This window comes from Bombina bombina, chromosome 2, assembly GCF_027579735.1.
Source record: "Bombina bombina isolate aBomBom1 chromosome 2, aBomBom1.pri, whole genome shotgun sequence".
In the NCBI taxonomy this organism is placed as follows: Eukaryota; Metazoa; Chordata; class Amphibia; order Anura; family Bombinatoridae; genus Bombina; species Bombina bombina.
This window is the reverse complement of record NC_069500.1, coordinates 772836715-772857760: the sequence shown is the minus strand read 5'-3', so window position 1 is coordinate 772857760 and position 21046 is coordinate 772836715. Positions and strand designations below refer to the sequence as shown.

Sequence of the window (21046 nt, the reverse complement as noted above, 5' to 3'; positions counted from 1 at the left end):
GGGTATTGTATGTGTTTTTTTACAGGCAAAAGAGCTGAATTCTTTGGGGCATGCCCTGCAAAGGGCCCTGTTCAGGGCTGGTAAGGTAAAAGAGCTTTGAACTTTAGTAATTTAGAATAGGGTAGGGCATTTTTTTATTTTGGGGGTCTTTGTTATTTTATTAGGGGGCTTAGAGTAGGTGTAATTAGTTTAAAATTGTTGTAATATTTTTCTAATGTTTGTAAATATTTTTTTATTTTTTGTAACTTAGTTCTTTTTTATTTTTTGTACTTTAGTTAGTTTATTTAATTGTATTTATTTGTAGATATTGTATTTAATTCATTTATTGATAGTGTAGTGTTAGGTTTAATTGTAGATAATTGTATAATTGTGTTTAGACTCGGGGTACATGTTAGAGTGTTAGGTGCAGACGTAGGAAGTGTTTCCCCATAGCAAACAATGGGGCTGCGTTAGGAGCTGAACGCGGCTTTTTTGCAGGTGTTAGGTTTTTTTTCAGCTCAAACAGCCCCATTGTTTTCTATGGAGGAATCGTGCACGAGCACGTTTTTTAAGCTGGCAGCTTCCGTAAGCAACTCTGGTATCGAGAGTTGCAGTGGCGTTAAATATGCCTGTACGCTCCCTTTTTGGAGCTTAACGCAGCCATTCTGTGAACTCTCAATACCAGAGGTATTTAAATGGTGCGGCCAGAAAAAAGCCAGCGTTCGCTACGCGGGTCGTTACCGACAAAACTCTAAATCTAGGCCATAGTGTTTACCCTAAGCTGCACACGTCACGATTTTATGCTAATTAGCCATGCAGCTTTGATACAGTTAGAGCTATGCACACGCCAGCTCTGTAAATGATTGTACCAAATTTTAACTCTGCACAGGCGGCTACTCAGCAGTTATACGGCTTTATGAGAAGGCATCTATATACACAGTGGGTACTTGTATTAAATATTAAATATTGGGTGACTTTAGTGTACCTACGATACTGATTAGTAACACAGCTATGTACCGATTTCTGACTATACACCCATACTTTGATATATGCCTTACTTTACTTAATTTTGACTACTAATGTATGATGGCCAATAGACATGCGTTCTCCTTAGGCTGTACTCCAGTATACGAGTTATGAAATAATCTAGGTATGCATTAACATTATACATAATATTATGATTGTGCTGATGGTTATATTGTTACTGATCCTGATTTAGCAATATGACATAATTAATATGCGCTCTCACCTCACTACCTGTACCCTTGACCCTATCCCCTCACAGCTACTCCCCTCCCTCTCTGCTACCCTTACACTAACACACATTTTCAACCTCTCCCTCAGCACTGGTACATTTCCCTCATCGATGAAACATGCACTGGTCACAACTATCCTCAAAAAACCTTCCCTTGATCCTACCTCCCCATCCAACTACCGCCCTATTTCCCTCCTCCCTCTTGCTTCAAAGCTTCTCGAAAAACTAGTATATGCACGCCTATCCCATTTCCTTATGTTAAACTCCCTTCTTGACCCACTGCAATCTGGATTTCGTCCCTATCACTCCACAGAGACAGCTATTGTTAAGGTCACCAACGACCTACCTACAGAAAAATCAAAAGGCCACTTCTCTCTGCTTATCCTCCTTGATCTGTCCGCAGCCTTTGACACTGTTGACCACCCTCTTTTGCTCCAAACCCTCCAATCCTTTGGCATCTGTGACACAGCCCTTTCGTGGCTCTCTTCCTACCTATCAAACCGTACCTTCAGTGTAGCCTTCTCTGGGGCCTCCTCTGCCCCGTCACCACTTTCTGTCGGAGTACCGCAAGGCTCTGTCCTCGGTCCCCTTCTCTTCTCAATCTATACGTCATCACTAGGTTCCCTAATTAAGTCCCACGGTTTCCAATATCATTTGTATGCCGATGACACCCAAATCTACTTCTCTGCACCAGACCTATCTCCTTCCTTGCTAAACCGTGTCACTAACTGTCTTTCTCACATCTCTTCCTAGATGTCCTCTCACTACCTCAAGCTAAATCTCTCCAAAACTGAGCTACTCATTTTCCCCCCTTCTTCCAAAATCTCCACCCCCAATATCTCTATAACTGTCGACAACTCCATCATTACCCCTACCCCACATGCCCGATATCTCGGGGTCACATTTGACTCAGATCTTTCCTTCACTCCTCACATTCAGTCCTTGGCTAAAGCCTGCCGCTTCCACCATAAAAACATCTCCAAAATTAGACACTTCCTTACACAAGACAACTAAGATTTTAATCCACTCTCTCATTCCTTCCCGCCTTTATTACTGCAACTCTGTCCTCTCTGGTCTCCCCACCTGCTGCCTAGCTCCTTTACAATCCATAATGAATGCCTCTGCCAGACTCATCCTCCTTACACGTCGCTCTTCATCTGCTGCTCCTCTCTGCCAATCCCTTCACTGGCTTCCTCTTGCCTCTAGGATCAAACACAAAATTCTCACTCTGACATGCAAACCCCTCAACTGCACTGCTCCCCCCTATATCTCAGACCTTGTCTCCAGATACTCTCCCTCCCGTCCCCTTCGCTCTGCTTATGACCTCCTTCTCTCCTCCTCTCTGGTTACCTCATCGCACTCCTGTTTACAGGACTTCTCCAGACTGGCTCCCATCTTGTGGAACTCTCTGCCTCGCCCCACAAGACTCTCCCCTAGTTTTTTTTTTGCGCTCCCTAAAGACTCTACTGTTCAGAGATGCATACAACCTACACTAACCTTACTTTATACCAGTTCCACTCCTCCATTGCTATCCCCTGAACCCCCTTAAGTCCAGCTGTTTATATATCACCTTCTTAAGAGCTAATTACAACAGTGCAACTCTTGGCAGGGCCCTCTACCCATCTGATCCCTTTAATTGTTTTGTTGTGCTACCCTCTGTTTACAGCGCTGCAGAATCTGTTGGCGCTCTACAAATAACCGATAATAATAATAATAATAATAAAATATATATATATATATATATATATATATATATATTTATATATATATATATATAATTCATCTACCAAGGTACATAGGAAAATGGTATAATATACTGTCAATACAATGTTAACACTAGGTAATACAAAAATCAATTACTCAGGTGTTGGATCACATAAATATCATAAGGAAAAAAATATCCCTCCCTTAGGACAATATAATCTGCACTCAAGGGATTCATACAACAACAAGTATAGTTAAGTGCCCAATTACATGATATCTTTCACATCTATCTTTCACATCAAATGAGAACCATTAGCATTATGCGAAAAATACAATAATTACAACTGCAATTCCGTAGTGTTGTTTGGAATTCTTGTGGTGTAGTCCAGATTTTTCCTGTAAACCTTGACTCAGCGTGCAGAACTTAAAAAGACACAATTGCCTTTGTGAAGTATCTCATTTCATGGTTGTGTCTTGCTATTTCAAAGCTTAAGAGGTAATGTATTTTTATTTTATTTTATTAGCTTTGAACATTTTTAAAGTTTTCATTTGGGTCTAAGTTCCAGTGGACTGTTTTATAGAGGTTTATGTTCATTTGTTTTGTGAGGTTTTAAATGCGTTTTTGTGATGATGGCATCCTTTATAGTGGAATATTAGTTTAACAAAGTTTTATTGAATCTCAGACAATGTCTAACACTTTGGGCCTACACCACTTTATTCAAGAAACAATATACCCCTGAAATACCAAACATGACATATTTCTAAAGACCTTGTGTACAGATTTTTATGGGAGGGACATTTTTTTGTATATACATAGTTTACCAGTGACAGGAGAAAAATATACCAGTGCACTCAAAGATAGTCAAAATCTTACTTGTCTGTTGTAATGTCTTACCCATCCAACACTAGTGTAACCATATCTCTCTCTCTCTCTCTCTCTCTCTCTCTCTCTCTCTCTCTCTCTCTCTCTCTCTCTCTCTCTCTCTCTCTCTCTCTCTCTCTCTCTCTCTCTCTCTCTCTCTCTCTCTCTCTCTCTATATATATATATATATATATATATATATATATATATATATATATATAATATATATATATTATTTAATAGGGGGATCTAGTAATTATTTATCTTGTAACTAGTAACATCTTATATTGTTCATCATATCTTGTTCAGGAATTATCCACAAAAGAAGCAGGTCCCATCTAACAGCACACAGTGGTAAACTTCCTATATCTCTGCAATTTACCAAGTACAATTTCTTACTTCAGTCGGAAGGTAGGAAAGAAAGGGAATGTCCATCTTCTCACACTGAACTATGAAGTCCTTGTACAAACTGTCCAGTGACCTTTTAGGGTAAAATATTGTGGGTTCATAATCCTTGAAGAGAAAAAGAGATTATGTTCAGATTATTACATTTGAGCTGTGGATTCCTTATGAAAAACACAATATTAAGATAGCTAGCTATACTGCATTTCACTTCTAGACTACAACCAAAGTTTTCATGATACTTCATAGTATTTATTATATTTTAGAATCCACATGTCTTGATCTAATTGGTTGTAGTTATAATATGCCCACAGCTGTAGACTGTCCTGATTTGAAGGTACTATATTAGCCTTGCCCACAACCATCGACTACATGTGACTCCACCCCTCTCTATATGGTCTCACCCACAAAATGACGTTGGGCCCTTTTTAACCTCCTACATGGGGAGTTAAAGGGACATGCCACCCACATTTTTTCTTTTATGATTTAGAAAGAGAATGCAATTTTAAATATCTTTCTAATTTACTTATATTATCTAATTTGTTTTATTATCTTAATATTCTTTGATGAAAAGCATATCTAGATATGCTCACTAGCTGCTGATTGGTTGCTGCACATAGAAGCATTGTGTGATTGGCTCACCATGTGCATTGCTTCTTCTTCAACTAAGGATATTTAAAAAATGAAGCAAAATAAATAATGGAAGTAAATTGTAATGTTGTTTAAATTTCTATTCTCTATCTGAATCATGAAAGAAAGATTTTGGGTTTAGTGGCCCTTTAACAATGAATAGTCTCAAATATCCAGCACAAGCAGGGAATATATAGAGGTGTGCCAGCAACCAGGTTCCTGCCAAAACCCAAACAACAAGCACAAACAAAGATGAAGCAGCACCACCAAATTCTTTCTTCAAGCAGCTTTATTCAGCTTGAGGAGTAGCCAGACCATAAAGATTCAAACAACAACGTTTCGGACACAGTCCTTAGTCATGTATGGCTAAACTGCACATAGAATCAAACTTAAATACTAAACAAGACCCACCCACACACCTGTACACCAGCACAATACAAATTAACCCCTTACAGCCTATTGCTAACACACAGGAAAGATATAGTAAGGACACAACTACAGATTGGAGTCCCATTTAAGCTAAACATAGCTAATGAAATATATTTGAATACAATCATGCATATTTATGCACAAAGCAAAAAAGCAGAAATAATCCAGAATCATCTGAAACAAAAAAAGAAAAAATTATTAAACAAGTATCAATTGTATACAATTAAAGGCAATCAGAAAGGTCAAAATCCCTATTCATCCCATTTGAATACAATGTCCCCAATTTATTAATCCAGAACATTTAGCTACTTTTAAGAATTTTAACCCTGTTCCCACCCCTTCTAAGAGTTGGAATATGTTCTAAAACCTGGAATCTCAACTGATTAAGATTATGTCTGCAGATAAAAAGTGGTGTGCTACTGGTGCATCTAATTTCTTAGTCCTAATACTGCTCTTGTGTTGAACAATACGCTCACGGATACTCCAGGTGGTCTACCCGACGTACCCCAAACCACATGGACACTTAATCATGTAAATTACAAATTCTGTATTGCATGTAAAATAACCTTTAATAGAGAATTTAAAACCAGTCCTAGGATGGCTAAAGATGGGGCCTTTAATAATACTGTTGCAGTTAGAGCAACCTAGGCAGGGGAAATTACCCCAATTTTTCTTGCCTATATAGCTCTGTACGCCAATACTCTTAAAGGGGCCAATGTCTGCCCTGACTAACGAATCTTTAAAATTTCTGCCTCTTTTATAGGCAGGCATAAAAGGTTTACAAAATTCCAAAACATCAGATTCACAAGTCTGCAAGACATGCCAGTGTCTATGCAAATTATTTTGTACTTTCAAACTTAAAGGAGAGTATTGGCTAATAAAAACCAATCTATCAGATTTCTCTTTTTCTTTTTCCACAATGTTTTTTTTTAATTAGAAGGGACTGCCTAGATGTGGCAAGGGCATTCCCTAACTTGGTCTCAATTAAATCCCTAGGGTAGCCCCTTGCTAGAAAGCGATCACCCATCTCCCTCAGTCTTTTATTAGCCAGATTTTCATTTGACACAATCCGTCTTACCTGAAGGAACTGGCTCTTTGGTAAAGATCTGAGAAGAGATGGGGGATGGGCACTGGTGTAGTGGAGGAGAGTGTTGCAGTCTGTTTCCTTTTTATATAAATCCACAGAGAAACCTTGCAAAGTTATGATACTCAAGTATCCAAAAAGACCACCCTCTCATCACTCCACATTAGTTTAAACTTAATCCTACTAGTTGCAGAATTTAGATCACTAATAAAACTCTCCAGGGTCCCAATGTCACCCAGCCATACGCCAAAAATATCATCTATATATCGCCACCAGGTGGCGCCATATTGTAAAAATAATGGATGGTTATAAACAAAATATTCTTCAAAAATATTCATATAGATGTTGGCGTATGTAGGGGCGACATTGCAACCCATGGCGGTCCCCTGAAGTTGAAGATAATAATTATCTTTATGGCTGGGCGACATTGGGCCCCTTGAGAGTTTTATTAGTGATCTAAATTCTGCAACTAGTAGGATTAAGTTTAAACTGATGTGGAGTGAGGAGAGGGTGGTCTTTTTGGATACTCGAGTATCAAAAACTTTGCAAGGTTTCTCTGTGGATTTATATAAAAAGGAAACAGACTGCAACACTCTCCTTCACTACACCAGTGCCCATCCCCCATCTCTTCTCAGATCTTTACCAAAGAGCCAGTTCCTTCGGGTAAGACGGATTGTGTCAAATGAAAATCTGGCTAATAAAAGACTGAGGGAGATGGGTGATCGCTCTCTAGCAAGGGGCTACCCTAGGGATTTAATTGAGACCGAGGTAGGGAATGCCCTTGCCACATCTAGACAGTCCCTTCTAATTAAAAAAAACATTGTGGAAAAAGAAAAAGAGAAATCTGATAGATTGGTTTTTATTAGCCAATACTCTCCTTTAAGTTTGAAAGTACAAAATTTTTTGCATAGACACTGGCATGTCTTGCAGACTTGTGAATCTGATGTTTTGGAATTTCGTAAACCTTTTATGCCTGCCTATAAAAGAGGCAGAAATTTTAAAGATTCGTTAGTCAGGGCAGACATTGGCCCCTTTAAGAGTATTGGGGTACAGAGCTATATAGGCAAGAAAAATTGGGGTAATTTCCCCTGCCTAGGTTGCTCTAACTGCAACAGTATTATTAAAGGCCCCACCTTTAGCCATCCTAGGACTGGTTTTAAATTCTCTATTAAAGGTTATTTTACATGCAATACAGAATTTATAATTTACATGATTAAGTGTCCATGTGGTTTGGGGTATGTCGGGGAGACCACCCGGAGTATCCGTGAGCGTATTGTTCAACACAAGAGCAGTATTAGGACTAAGAAATTAGATGCACCAGTAGCACACCACTTTTTATTTGCAGCACATAATCTTAATCAGTTAAGATTCCAGGTTTTAGAACATATTCCAACTCCTAGAAGGGGTGGGAACAGGGTTAAAATTCTTAAAAGTAGAGAAATGTTCTGGATTAATAAATTGGGGACATTGTATCCAAATGGGATGAATAGGGATTTTGACCTTTCTGTTTGCCTTTAATTGTATACAATTGATACTTGTTTAATAATTTTTTCTTTTTTTGTTTCAGATGATTCTGGATTATTTCTGCTTTTTTGCTTTGTGCATAAATATGCATGATTGTATTCAAATATATTTCATTAGCTATGTTTAGCTTAAATGGGACTCCAATCTGTAGTTGTGTCCTTACTATATCTTTCCTGTGTGTTAGCAATAGGCTGTAAGGGGTTAATTTGTATTGTGCAGGTGTACAGGTGTGTGGGTGGGTCTTGTTTAGTATTTAAGTTTGATTCTATGTGCAGTTTAGCCATACATGACTAAGGACTGTGTCCGAAACGTTGTTGTTTGAATCTTTATGGTCTGGCTACTCCTCAAGCTGAATAAAGCTGCTTGAAGAAAGAATTTGGTGGTGCTGCTTCATCTTTGTTTGTACATGGGGAGTTAAACAATTTATTTCTGTTATTGAATTTGCTTAGTTCTTTTGGTATCCTTTCTTGAAGAGCATCCCTATGTAGACAGGAGCATATATGTCTGTTGAGCACAATATGACTTGATTGTTAATTTACCTTGGAATGCTCTTCAACAATGGATACTAAGACAGAAAATTATATGTGAAAATATAAACAAATTGATAGTTTTCAAAATCACATGCTCTGTCTGTAACATGAGTTTAATATTGACATTTATGCCCCTTTTAAAGGGACATGAAACCCACATTTATTCTGTCTTGATTCAGATAGAGCATGGGATTTTAAACAACTTTCCAATCTACTACTATTACCTAATATGTGTTGTTCTCTTGGTAACCTTTGTTGAAAATGATACCTAGGTAGGCTAAGAAGCTGCTGATTGGTGGCTTCACACATATACCTCATGCTATTAGTTCCCCAATGCATACCGCTAGCTACCAGTAGTGCATTGCTGCTTCTGCAACAAAGGAAACCAACGGCTAGATTACGAGTCTTGCGTTAGCCTTAAAAAGCAGCTTTGAGAGGTCCCAACACTGCTTTTTAATGCCCACTGGTATTACGAGTCTGGCAGGTACAGGTATACCGCTCACTTTTTTCTGCGACTCGAGCATACCGCAAATACCCTTACGTCAAATGCGTATCCTATCTTTTCAATGGGATTTGCCTAACGCCGGTATTACAAGTCTTGGAAGAAGTGAGCAGTACACCCTCTCCTGTCAAGACTCCTACCGCATTTAAAAGTCAGTAGTTAAGAGTTTTATGGGCTAACGCTGTAACATAAAACTCTTAACTAAAGTGCTACAAAGTACACTAACACCCATAAACTACCTATTAACCCCTAAACCGAGGCCCCCCCACATCACAAACACTATAATAAAAATTTTAACCCCTAATCTGCCGAACCGGTTATCACTGCCACTATAATAAATGTATTAACCCTTAAAGCGCCATACTCCCGCATCGCAAACACTAGTTAAATTTTATTAACCCATAATCTGCTGTCCCTAACATCGCCGACACCTACATACATTTATTAACCCCTAATCTGCCACCCACAACGTCGCCACCACTATATTAAAGTTATTAACCCCTAAACCTAAGTCTAACCCTAAGTCTACCTCCCCAATTTAAATATAATTTAAAATAAATCTAAATAAAATTACTATTATTAAATAAATTTTTCCTATTTAAAACTAAATACTTACCTTTAAAATAAACCCTAAGCTAGCTACAATATAACTAATAGTTACATTTGTATCTAGCTTAGGGTTTATTTTTATTTTACAGGCAAGTTTGTATTTATTTTAACTAGGTAGAATAGTTATTAAATAGTTATTAACTATTTGATAACTTCCTAGTTAAAATAAATACAAATATACCTGTAAAATAAATCCTAACCTAAGTTACAATTACACCTAACACTACACTATCATTAAATTAATTACCTAAACTAACTAGAATTAAATACAATTAAATTAAATAAACTAAACTACCAAAAAAAGCAAACTCTAAATTACAAAAAATAATAAAATAATTACAATTGTTTTAAACTAATTACACCTAATCTAAGCCCCCTAATAAAATAAAAAAGCTCCCCAAAATAATAAAAAGCCCTACCCTATACTAAATTACAAATAGCCCTTAAAAGGGCCTTTTGCAGGGCATTGCCCCAAAGTAATCAGCTCTTTTACCTGTAAGAAAAAAATACAATACCTCCCCCCCAACATTAAAACCCACCACCCACACACCCAACCCTACTCTAAAACACACCCAATACCCCCTTAATAAAACCTAACACTAACCCCTTGAAGATCACCCTACCTTGAGACGTCTTCACCCAACCGGGCAGAAGTGGTCCTCCAGAGGGGCAGAAGTCTTCATCCGATCCGGGCAGAAGAGGACCTCCAGACGGGCAGAAGTCTTCATCCAGACAGCATCTTTTATCTTCATCCATCCGGAGCGGAGCGGGTCCATCTTCAAGCCAGCCGACGCGGAGCATCCTCTTCCAACGACATCCAAATGAAGGTTCCTTTAAATGACATCCTCCAAGATGGCGCCCCTTGAATTTCGATTGGCTGATAGGATTCTATCAGCCAATCGGAATTAAGGTAGGAAAAATCCTATTGGCTGATGCAATCAGCCAATAGGATTAAGCTCGCATTCTATTGGCTGTTCCAATCAGCCAATAGGAATGCGAGCTCAATCCTATTGGTGTTTGTTTGTTTTTTTTCAGCCGGCTCTCCCCCATTGATTCCTATGGGGAAATCGTGCACGAGCATCCTCTTCCAACGACATCCAAATGAAGGTTCCTTTAAATGACATCCTCCAAGATGGCGCCCCTTGAATTCCGATTGGCTGATAGGATTCTATCAGCCAATCGGAATTAAGGTAGGAAAAATCCTATTGGCTGATGCAATCAGCCAATAGGATTAAGCTCGCATTCTATTGGCTGTTCCAATCAGCCAATAGGAATGCGAGCTCAATCCTATTGGTGTTTGTTTGTTTTTTTTCAGCCGGCTCTCCCCCATTGATTCCTATGGGGAAATCGTGCACGAGCACGTTTTGCCAGCTCACCGCTACCGTAAGCAGCGCTGGTATTTAGGTGAGATGTGGAGCTAAATTCTGCTCTACGCTCACCTTTTTGCGGCTAACGCCAGGTTTAAAAAATCCCGCAATACCAGCGTTACTTTAGGTGAGTGGTGAGCGAAAACTGTGCGTTAGCACCGCACCCCTGTTACCGCAAAACTCGTAATCTAGGTGCAAGAGAATGAACCAAATTAGATAATAGAAGTAAATTTGGAAAGTTTTAAATTTAGACTATCAGAAAAGAGAAAATAGGACCTCATAATATAGAGGATCCTTAAAAAGACAGGGAATACAACACTCTTTTAGTATATGAAAAAACACTTCCAAATTCCTGAACTAAGAATAAAAAAGCATAAACAGGTGCAGTAAAAAGATATTTTACATCCATACTTACATCATTCAAGAACACCAAATACAGTTAAATATTATAAAGGCACATATATCTCCTATAATATCTTAACCTAGTCCACTAATCAAAGTCAAAAAGACCCTTGTGTGCACACAGAAAAAACTTTTGCAATTCATATCAGAGACTTGTAGTGGCCAGCGTGGTACACTGAAGCAAAACCAAAAGAAAAAAGCATGCTATTTTGAAAGTGTCCAGTTGTATTAATATGAATCAGTTTCTGTTAGTATGTGCAGCTTTTGTCAAGTTATATTCCAAATATGTCACAGGTATTCTTTACTTTAAACACGCATATCGTGTAAACAGAAGAAAATAATAAGCAAATGAGCAGAGTTAGTGCAATAGCCAGTCAGTTAGTGTGAGTGTTATACCTCTGTTAGGTGCTTTAAATGCTTGTAACAAGCCTGTTTTGTGACAGGGAATGTTACCTTCCGCAACTTGACTTCTTCGGTCCCACCGCTTCAGTGGCGACAGGAAATACAAATCCTACCTGAGAGCCTTTACTCCCTCCACTGCTTCCAAACGCTTAGTTGTCCGCATCTCCTTAGACCAGACTGTGTTACTTTATCATCCTCTGCATCTGTACTGGCAATACTCACAGCAATTGTACGATGCTGTATTTTGCTACTTGCTTCTTTCTTACTTTGACCATAAGCAGTTGCAATCCAGTCCAGAATTGCTGTAACTTGACTCCTTCAAAACCGCATTCGGTTATGTCTCATTCAAACAAGCCAGCCAACGCGCATTTCACCCATAATCCTTTGCGAGAAGGGCTTCATCAGGGTTGTCAATCATTATGTGAGTTTTTCTTTTAACAGGTCGACTCCGATATCTTTTCACTTCGTTGTAACTTTTAAGGTGGATTGCTACTGTTTCTAACATTAAGCTTAAAGAATGCTATTTTTCGTTCAATCCAATTGAAGTTCAATCCTATTAGCTGATCCAATCAGCCAATAGGATTGAGCTTGCATTCTATTGGCTGATTGGATCAGCCAATAGGACTGAACTTCAATCCTATTTGCTGATTGGATCAGCCAATAGGATTTTTCCTACCTTAATTCCGATTGGCTGATAGAAACCAAATGGAATTGAAGAGATGCCATCTTGGATGACGTCACTTAAAGGAACCTTCATTCGTCTTTAGTCGTCGGAAGAAGAGGATGCACCGCGTCGGATGTCTTGAAGATGGACCCGCTCCGTTCTGGATGGATGAAGATAGAAGATGCTGTCTGGATGAAGACTTCTGCCCGTCTGGAGGACCTCTTCTGCCCGGCTTGGATGAAGACTTCTGCCCATCTGGAGGACCACTTCTGCCCCATTGGGTGAAGACTTCTCAAGGTAGGGTGATCTTCAAGGGGTTAGTGTTAGGTTTTTTTAAGGGGGGATTGGGTTGGTTTTAAAGAAGGGTTGGTTTTGTGGGTGGTGGGTTTTAATGTTGGGGGGGTATTTGTACTTTTTTTTACAGGTAAAAGAGTTGATTACTTTAGGGCAATGCCCCGCAAAAGGCCCTTTTAAGGGCTATTTGTAATTTAGTGTAGGGTAGGGCTTTTTTTATTTTGGGGGGCTTTTTTATTTTGTTAGTTAAATACAAAGTTGCCTGTAAAATAAAAATAAACCCTAAGATAGATACAATGTAACTATTAGTTATATTGTAACTATCTTAGGGTTTATTTTATAGGTAAGTATTTAGTTTTAAATATGAATAATTTAGTTAATGATAGTAATTTTATTTAGATTTATTAAAATTATATTTCAGTTGGGGGGTTAGCTTTAGGGTTAGACTTAGGTTTAGAGGTTAATACATTTAATATAGTGGCGGCGACGTTGTGGGTGGCAGATTAGGGGTTAATAAATGTAGTTAGGTTGCGGCGACATTGGGAGCGGCAGATTAGGGGTTAATAAATATAATGTAGGGCTTGGTGATGTTGGGGGCATCAGATTAGGGGTTCATAAGTATAATGTAGGTTCGGCGGTGTCCGGAGCAGCAGATTAGGGGTTAATAATATAATGTAGGTGTCGGCGATGTCGGGGACGCCAGATTAGGGGTTAATAAGTGTAAGATTAGGGGTGTTTAGACTAGGGGTTCATGTTAGGGTGTTAGGTGTAGACATAAAATGTATTTCCCCATAGGAATCAATGGGGCTGCGTTAGAAGCTGAACGCTGCTTTTTTTTCAGCCGGCTCTCCCCCATTGATTCCTATGGGGAAATCGTGCACGAGCATGTTTAGCCAGCTCACCGCTAACGTAAGCAATGCTGGTATTGAGGTGAGATGTGGAGCTAAATTTTGCTCTTCTCTCACTTTTTTGCGGTTAACGCTGGGTTTGTAAAAACCCATAATACCAGCGCTGTCTGCAAGAAAACGGTGAGGGAAAACTGCTCGTTAGCACCACACCCCTGTTAATGCAAAACTCGTAATCTAGGTGAATGTCTGTTATACAATTTCATCCTACTTTTAACATAAATCGGCATATCACACCTAATATAGATTGACTTAAACATAGGTCTACTTATCATTTCGGAGATAAATTCAAATAGAAGAGAATACACTATATGTCCAGCTACAGTTATGCTTACATATTTATTTAAGGGCCCTTTTCCATTTTCTTAAAGAAAGATTTCCCATATACTTTTTTTACTTTCTCCTTCTGTCCTATATCTTAAAGGGACATGCCACCCACATTTTTTCTTTTATGATTTAGAAAGAGAATGCAATTTTAAACATCTTTCTAGTTTACTTATATTATCTAATTTGTTTTATTCTCTTGATATTCTTTGATGAAAAGCATATCTAGATATGCTCACTATCTCCTGATTGGTTGATGCACATAGAAGCATCGTGTTATTGGCTCACCATGTGCATTGCTTTTTCTTCAAATAAGGATATTTAAAAAATGAAGCAAAATAAATAATGGAAGTAAATTGTAATGTTGTTTAAATTTCTATTCTCTATCTGAATCATGAAAGAAAGATTTTGGGTTTAGTGGCCCTTTAAGTGTCATTATGATATTTTAAAACATATTTCACATGTGTTTGTGTATGGTGAGCTAAAAAGCACTCTTTTAGATTTTACCTAGCTATTTCTAAATGGATTATTTCTTTCAGATTAGCAGATTTGTATATATCTATAAATATTAGTGGAAAAACTCAGAGAGACTGAACAATCTATATATTTCTTATTACAGAGAGCTCGCAAACTCAAATTTTTCATTCAAACCCCTAGGGGACAGCGTTTTTAAAATTTACATCCATTTTGTTTTTGTAAAAGACATTTGTAATTGTCCTCCCTCTCTTCCTGATGTAATCCCTCTATCAATACCAATGAATTTCATTGTTTCTGGATTCGATTCATAACATTAAAAAAAAAATTGAAAGTTGTTTAAAATTGTATGCACTATCTTAATAATGAAATAAATAATTTGGGTTTCAGGTCCCTTTTAAACTTTAATTGTTGCTGTATATTATGGAGTTATATGAAAATTAACTTTAACGTTTCTTTAATGCCCCTTTCATTTTTTATTTTTTTATGTTTAAATCTTTTTTATTATTATATTTTTCAAACATATCTTGACATATGACAAGTGGAAAGGAGATGTTTTACCTCGCAAGTATACCAATATCCATTTGTTATACAAACTCTAGTGAACTGAGAAAGAGATGTCAATTACAGATGAATTATTATTCATTAATTGCCTAAGCAATGTCTTCAGTTTTTTTTGAAGAGTTTCTTTCCGTATCTTATGAGAAGAGCAAGGGACTGACCGCTCCTTGCCCTTGACAGGTTAGTCTCCTTTTCCTTATTATCAAACAAGTATAGGTTAAACCTAATTTAACTACCTTGTCTATATCTAGTAGGAAAAAAATAAATAAAAAATAAATAAATAAAAAGGAACTAGAGTGAACCAAAATATCCATAATAAAACACACAGAATAAAATTAAAAAAAAGTTTTGAGATAGAGATTTTCCAAAAGGTCTAATTAAGCTATTTGAACCCCCTTTCTTTCTTCATTATCTAAGCTTTCTACGCGTCTTCATTTCCCTTCAAAGTCCAGTAATACGAGACCTTATTAAATGTGTCACTTGTATCTAAAATCCTAGCTGCTGATTCATACATTTTGTAGGTTGTAGATATCTTGTTTTTAATTTCTGACCATGTAGGCGCACTTAATTTCCAATATCTTGCTATACAAGATCGGGCAACTGTACATACAATGTTTATAAAAATATTGCTATATTTATTATAGCTTCATATTGGCTCATGTAGGAGGGCCTGTGAAGCAGATAATTGTATCTCACTGAGTAAAGATAGCTTTTCACATATGGGTTTAACCTGCTTGCAGTCCCACCACATGTGGCAATATGAGCCTATATCTCCACATCCTCTGTAGCATAGTCTATTATTGGAAGGGGACATGTGTGAGGTCTTTAGGGGTGTCAGGTACCATCAAAATATGGTTTTAATTGTATTTTCCCATAAGCTAGCGCTCAAGAGTCCTTTACAAGCTGAATTAAAAATGTCATCCCATATTTTCTTATCTTTTGTTATGTTTAAGTCTGTCTCCCATGTCAAAATAATATTGGAGTTTGCATTACTAGTGATTAGACTGTAGTATACAGTCTGGAGATGGTTTGTTTTGGTCTGTGTGGAGTTTTCAATAAAAGTTCTAAAGTTGTAGTTTCTATGGTTTGTGTTGTTTTAATATGTTGCTGAATAACTGTGGTGAGTTGAAGATATTGATACCAATGTAATTTCAAGGGATTTATAATGTTCTGAATCTGAGTAAAAGTCATTCGGCTAGATTTGGAGTTTTGTCGGTAACGACCCGAAAATCTAACGCCGGCTTTTTTCTGGCCGCACCATAAAAATAACTCTGGTATTGAGAGTCCACATAAAGGCTGCGTTAGGCTCCAAAAAAGGAGCGTAGAGCATTTTTAACGCAGCTTCAACTCTCGATACCAGAGTAGCTTACGCAAGCGGCCAGACTCAAAAACGTGCTCGTGCACGATTCCCCCATAGAAAACAATGGGGCTGTTTGAGCTGAAAAAAAACCTAACACCTGCAAAAAAGCCGCGTTCAGCTCTTAACGCAGCCCCATTGTTTGCTATGCGGAAACACCTCCTAAGTCTGCACCTAACACCCTAACATGTACCCCGAGTCTAAACACCCCTAACCTTACACTTATTAACCCCTAATCTGCCGCCCCCCGCTATCGCTGACACCTGCATTTTATTTTTAACCCCTAATCTGCCGCTCCGTAAACCGCCGCTACTTACATTATCCTTATGTACCCCTAATCTGCTGCCCCTAACACCGCCGACCCCTATATTATATTTATTAACCCCTAATCTGCCGCCCACAACGTCGCCCCCACCTGCCTACACTTATTAACCCCTAATCTGCCGAGCGGACTGCACCGCTACTATAATAAAGTTATTAACCCCTAATCCGCCTCACTAACCCTATAATAAATAGTATTAACCCCTAATCTGCCCTCCCTAACATCGCCGACACCTAACTTCAATTATTAACCCCTAATCTGACGACCGGAGCTCACCGCTATTCTAATAAATGTATTAACCCCTAAAGCTAAGTCTAGCCCTAACACTAACACCCCCCTAACTTAAATATAATTTTAATCTAACGAAATTAATTAACTCTTATTAAATAAATTATTCCTATTTAAAGCTAAATACTTACCTGTAAAATAAATCCTAATATAGCTACAATATAAATTATATTTATATTATAGCTATTTTAGGATTAATATTTATTTCTCTTGTTAAGTGTATCCAGTCCACGGATCATCCATTACTTATGGGATATTAACTCCTCCCCAACAGGAAGTGCAAGAGGATTCACCCAGCAGAGCTGCTATATAGCTCCTCCCCTAACTGCCATTACCAGTCATTCTCTTGCACCCAACGAATAGATAGGATGTGTGAGAGGACTGTGGTGATTATACTTAGTTTCATACCTTCAATCAAAAGTTTGTTATTTTATAATAGCACCGGAGTGTGTTATTCCTTCTCTGGTAGAATTTGAAGAAGAATCTACCTGAGTTTTTCTATGATTTTAGCCGGAGTAGTTAAGATCATATTGCTGTTTCTCGGCCATCTGAGGAGAGGTAAACTTCAGATCAGGGGACAGCGGGCAGATTAATCTGCAAAGAGGTATGTAGCAGCTTATTATTTTCTGACAATGGAATTGATGAGAAAATTCTGCCATACCGATATAATGTAAACTCAGCCTTAAATGCAGTAGCAGCAACTGGTATCAGGCTGTCATGTATGTATATTTTACACTTCAGTATTCTGGGGAATGGCACTTCACTGGAATTATACTGTATGCATAAAACTTTAGCCTAATTTGCAGGGACTAGCAACAGGCTTTTTAATAACACTCAATTTATTAATGTTAAACGTTTTTTGCTGGCATGTAAAATCGTTTAATTTTCTGAGGTACTGGGTGAAAAAATGTTTTGGGCACTATTTTTTTCCACTTGGCAGTCGTTTTATTTAATTTATGACAGTTTACTGATCTCTCTCACTGTTATGTGTGAGGGGCCTTTTTTGGTGCTTTTGCTACGCATCAAAAAATTCAGTCAGAAGTTTATTGTCTTCCCTGAATGATCCGGTTCATCTCTACAGAACTCAGGGGTCTTCAAAACTTGTTTTGAGGGAGGTAATCACTCACAGCAGAGCTGTGAGATTGTAGTTGACTGTGATAAAAAAAAAAAAACGTTTATTTCTGTATTTTTTTTTTTTTTTTTTCTGCTATCAGGGTTAGTTATCCTTTGCTAATGGGAGCAATCCTTTGCTAAAATTGTGTTTTTTACAAAGATTTGATGCTATAACTTTTCAGTTTATTAATTTTAAACTGTCATAACTTTTTCTGTGCTTCTTATAGGCATAGTACGTTTTCATATTATAGTAAATTACTTGAAAAGTATTTCCAAGCTGCTAGTTTATTTGCTAGTGTGTTAAACATGTCTGATTCAGAGGAAGATATCTGTGCTATATGTGCTAAAGCCAAAGTGGAGCCCAATAGAAATTTATGTACTAACTGTATTGATGCTACTTTAAATAAAAGTCAATCTGTACAAATTGAACATATTTCACCAAACAACGAGGGGAGAGTTATGCCGACTAACTCGCCTCACGTGTCAGTACCTGCATCTCCCGCTCGGGAGGTGCGTGATATTGTAGCGCAGAGTACATCTGGGCGGCCATTACAAATCACATTACAGGATATGGCTACTGTTATGACTGAAGTTTTGGCTAAATTACCAGAACTAAGAGGTAAGCGTGATCACTCTGGGGTGAGAACAGAGTGCGCTGATAATATTAGGGCCATGTCAGACACTGCGTCACAATTTGCAGAACATGAGGACGGAGAGCTTCATTCTGCGGGTGACGGTTCTGATCCAAACAAACTGGATTCAGATATTTCAAATTTTAAATTTAAGCTGGAAAACCTCCGTGTATTACTAGGGGAGGTGTTAGCGGCTCTGAATGATTGTAACACAGTTGCAATACCAGAGAAAATGTGTAGGTTGGATAAATATTTTGCGGTACCGGCGAGTACTGACGTTTTTCCTATACCTAAGAGACTTACTGAAATTGTTACTAAGGAGTGGGATAGACCCGGTGTGCCGTTCTCACCCTCTCCGATATTTAGAAAGATGTTTCCAATAGACGCCACCACACGGGACTTATGGCAAACAGTCCCTAAGGTGGAGGGAGCAGTTTCTACTTTAGCTAAGCGTACCACTATCCCGGTGGAGGATAGCTGTGCCTTTTCAGATCCAATGGATAAAAAGTTAGAGGGTTACCTTAAGAAAATGTTTGTTCAACAAGGTTTTATATTGCAACCTCTTGCATGCATTGCGCCTGTCACGGCTGCAGCAGCATTTTGGTTTGAGTCTCTGGAAGAGACACTTGAATCAGCTCCATTAGATGAGATTACACACAAGCTTAAAGCCCTTAAGTTAGCTAACTCATTTATTTCAGATGCCGTAGTACATTTAACTAAACTTACGGCTAAGAATTCCGGATTCGCCATTCAGGCACGCAGAGCACTGTGGCTAAAATCCTGGTCAGCTGACGTTACTTCTAAATCTAAATTGCTTAATATACCTTTCAAAGGGCAGACCTTATTCGGGCCCGGGTTGAAAGAAATTATCGCTGACATTACAGGAGGTAAAGGCCATGCCCTGCCTCAAGACAGAGCCAAACCTAAGGCTAGACAGTCTAATTTTCGTTCCTTTCGTAATTTCAAAGCAGGAGCAGCATCAACTTCCTCTGCACCAAAACAGGAAGGAGCTGTTGCTCGCTACAGACAAGGCTGGAGACCTAACCAGTCCTGGAACAAGGGCAAGCAGGCCAGGAAACCTGCTGCTGCCCCTAAGACAGCATGAATCGAGGGCCCCCGATCCGGGAACGGATCTAGTGGGGGGCAGACTTTCTCTCTTCGCCCAGGCTTGGGCAAGAGATGTCCAGGATCCCTGGGCGTTAGAGATCATATCTCAGGGATACCTTCTAGACTTCAAATTCTCTCCCCCAAGAGGGAGATTTCATCTGTCAAGGTTGTCAACAAACCAAATAAAGAAAGAGGCGTTTCTACGCTGCGTACAAGATCTTTTATTAATGGGAGTGATCCATCCGGTTCCGCGATCGGAACAAGGACAAGGGTTTTACTCAAATCTGTTTGTGGTTCCCAAAAAAGAGGGAACTTTCAGGCCAATCTTGGATTTAAAGATCCTAAACAAATTCCTAAGAGTTCCATCGTTCAAAATGGAAACTATTTGGACAATTTTACCCATGATCCAAAAGGGTCAGTACATGACCACAGTGGATTTAAAGGATGCTTACCTTCACATACCGATTCACAAAGATCATTACCGGTATCTAAGGTTTGCCTTTCTAGACAGGCATTACCAGTTTGTAGCTCTTCCATTCGGATTGGCTACGGCTCCGAGAATCTTCACAAAGGTTCTGGGTGCTCTTCTGGCGGTACTAAGACCGCGAGGAATTGCGGTAGCTCCGTACCTAGACGACATTCTGATACAAGCTTCAAGCTTTCAAACTGCCAAGTCTCATACAGAGTTAGTACTGGCATTTCTAAGTTCGCATGGATGGAAGGTGAACGAAAAGAAGAGTTCTCTCTTTCCACTCACAAGAGTTCCCTTCTTGGGGACTCTTATAGATTCTGTAGAAATGAAGATTTACCTGACAGAAGACAGGTTAACAAAGCTTCAAAATGCATGCCGTGTCCTTCATTCCATTCAACACCCGTCAGTAGCTCAATGCATGGAGGTGATCGGCTTAATGGTAGCGGCAATGGACATAGTACCCTTTGCACGTCTACATCTCAGACCGCTGCAATTGTGCATGCTAAGTCAGTGGAATGGGGATTACTCAGACTTGTCCCCTACTCTGAATCTGGATCAAGAGACCAGAAATTCTCTTCTATGGTGGCTTTCTCGGCCACATCTGTCCAGGGGGATGTCATTCAGCAGGCCGGACTGGACAATTGTAACAACAGACGCCAGCCTACTAGGTTGGGGCGCTGTCTGGAATTCTCTGAAGGCTCAGGGACAATGGAATCAGGAGGAGAGTCTCCTACCAATAAACATTCTGGAATTGAGAGCAGTTCTCAATGCCCTTCTGGCTTGGCCCCAGTTAACAACTCGGGGGTTCATCAGGTTTCAGTCGGACAACATCACGACTGTAGCTTACATCAA

General features: G+C 38.8%; 1 protein-coding gene across 1 annotated transcript in view; it reads right to left on the bottom strand.

Moving 5' to 3' along the window:
- Window positions 1-21046, bottom strand: part of YJEFN3 (YjeF N-terminal domain containing 3) — a 401301-nt gene that overhangs the window by 43907 nt on the left and 336348 nt on the right. The window contains exon 4 of the mRNA XM_053702926.1: window positions 4200-4313. Coding sequence (XP_053558901.1) covers window positions 4200-4313 — 114 coding nt within the window. The remainder of the gene's footprint in view (window positions 1-4199; window positions 4314-21046) is intronic.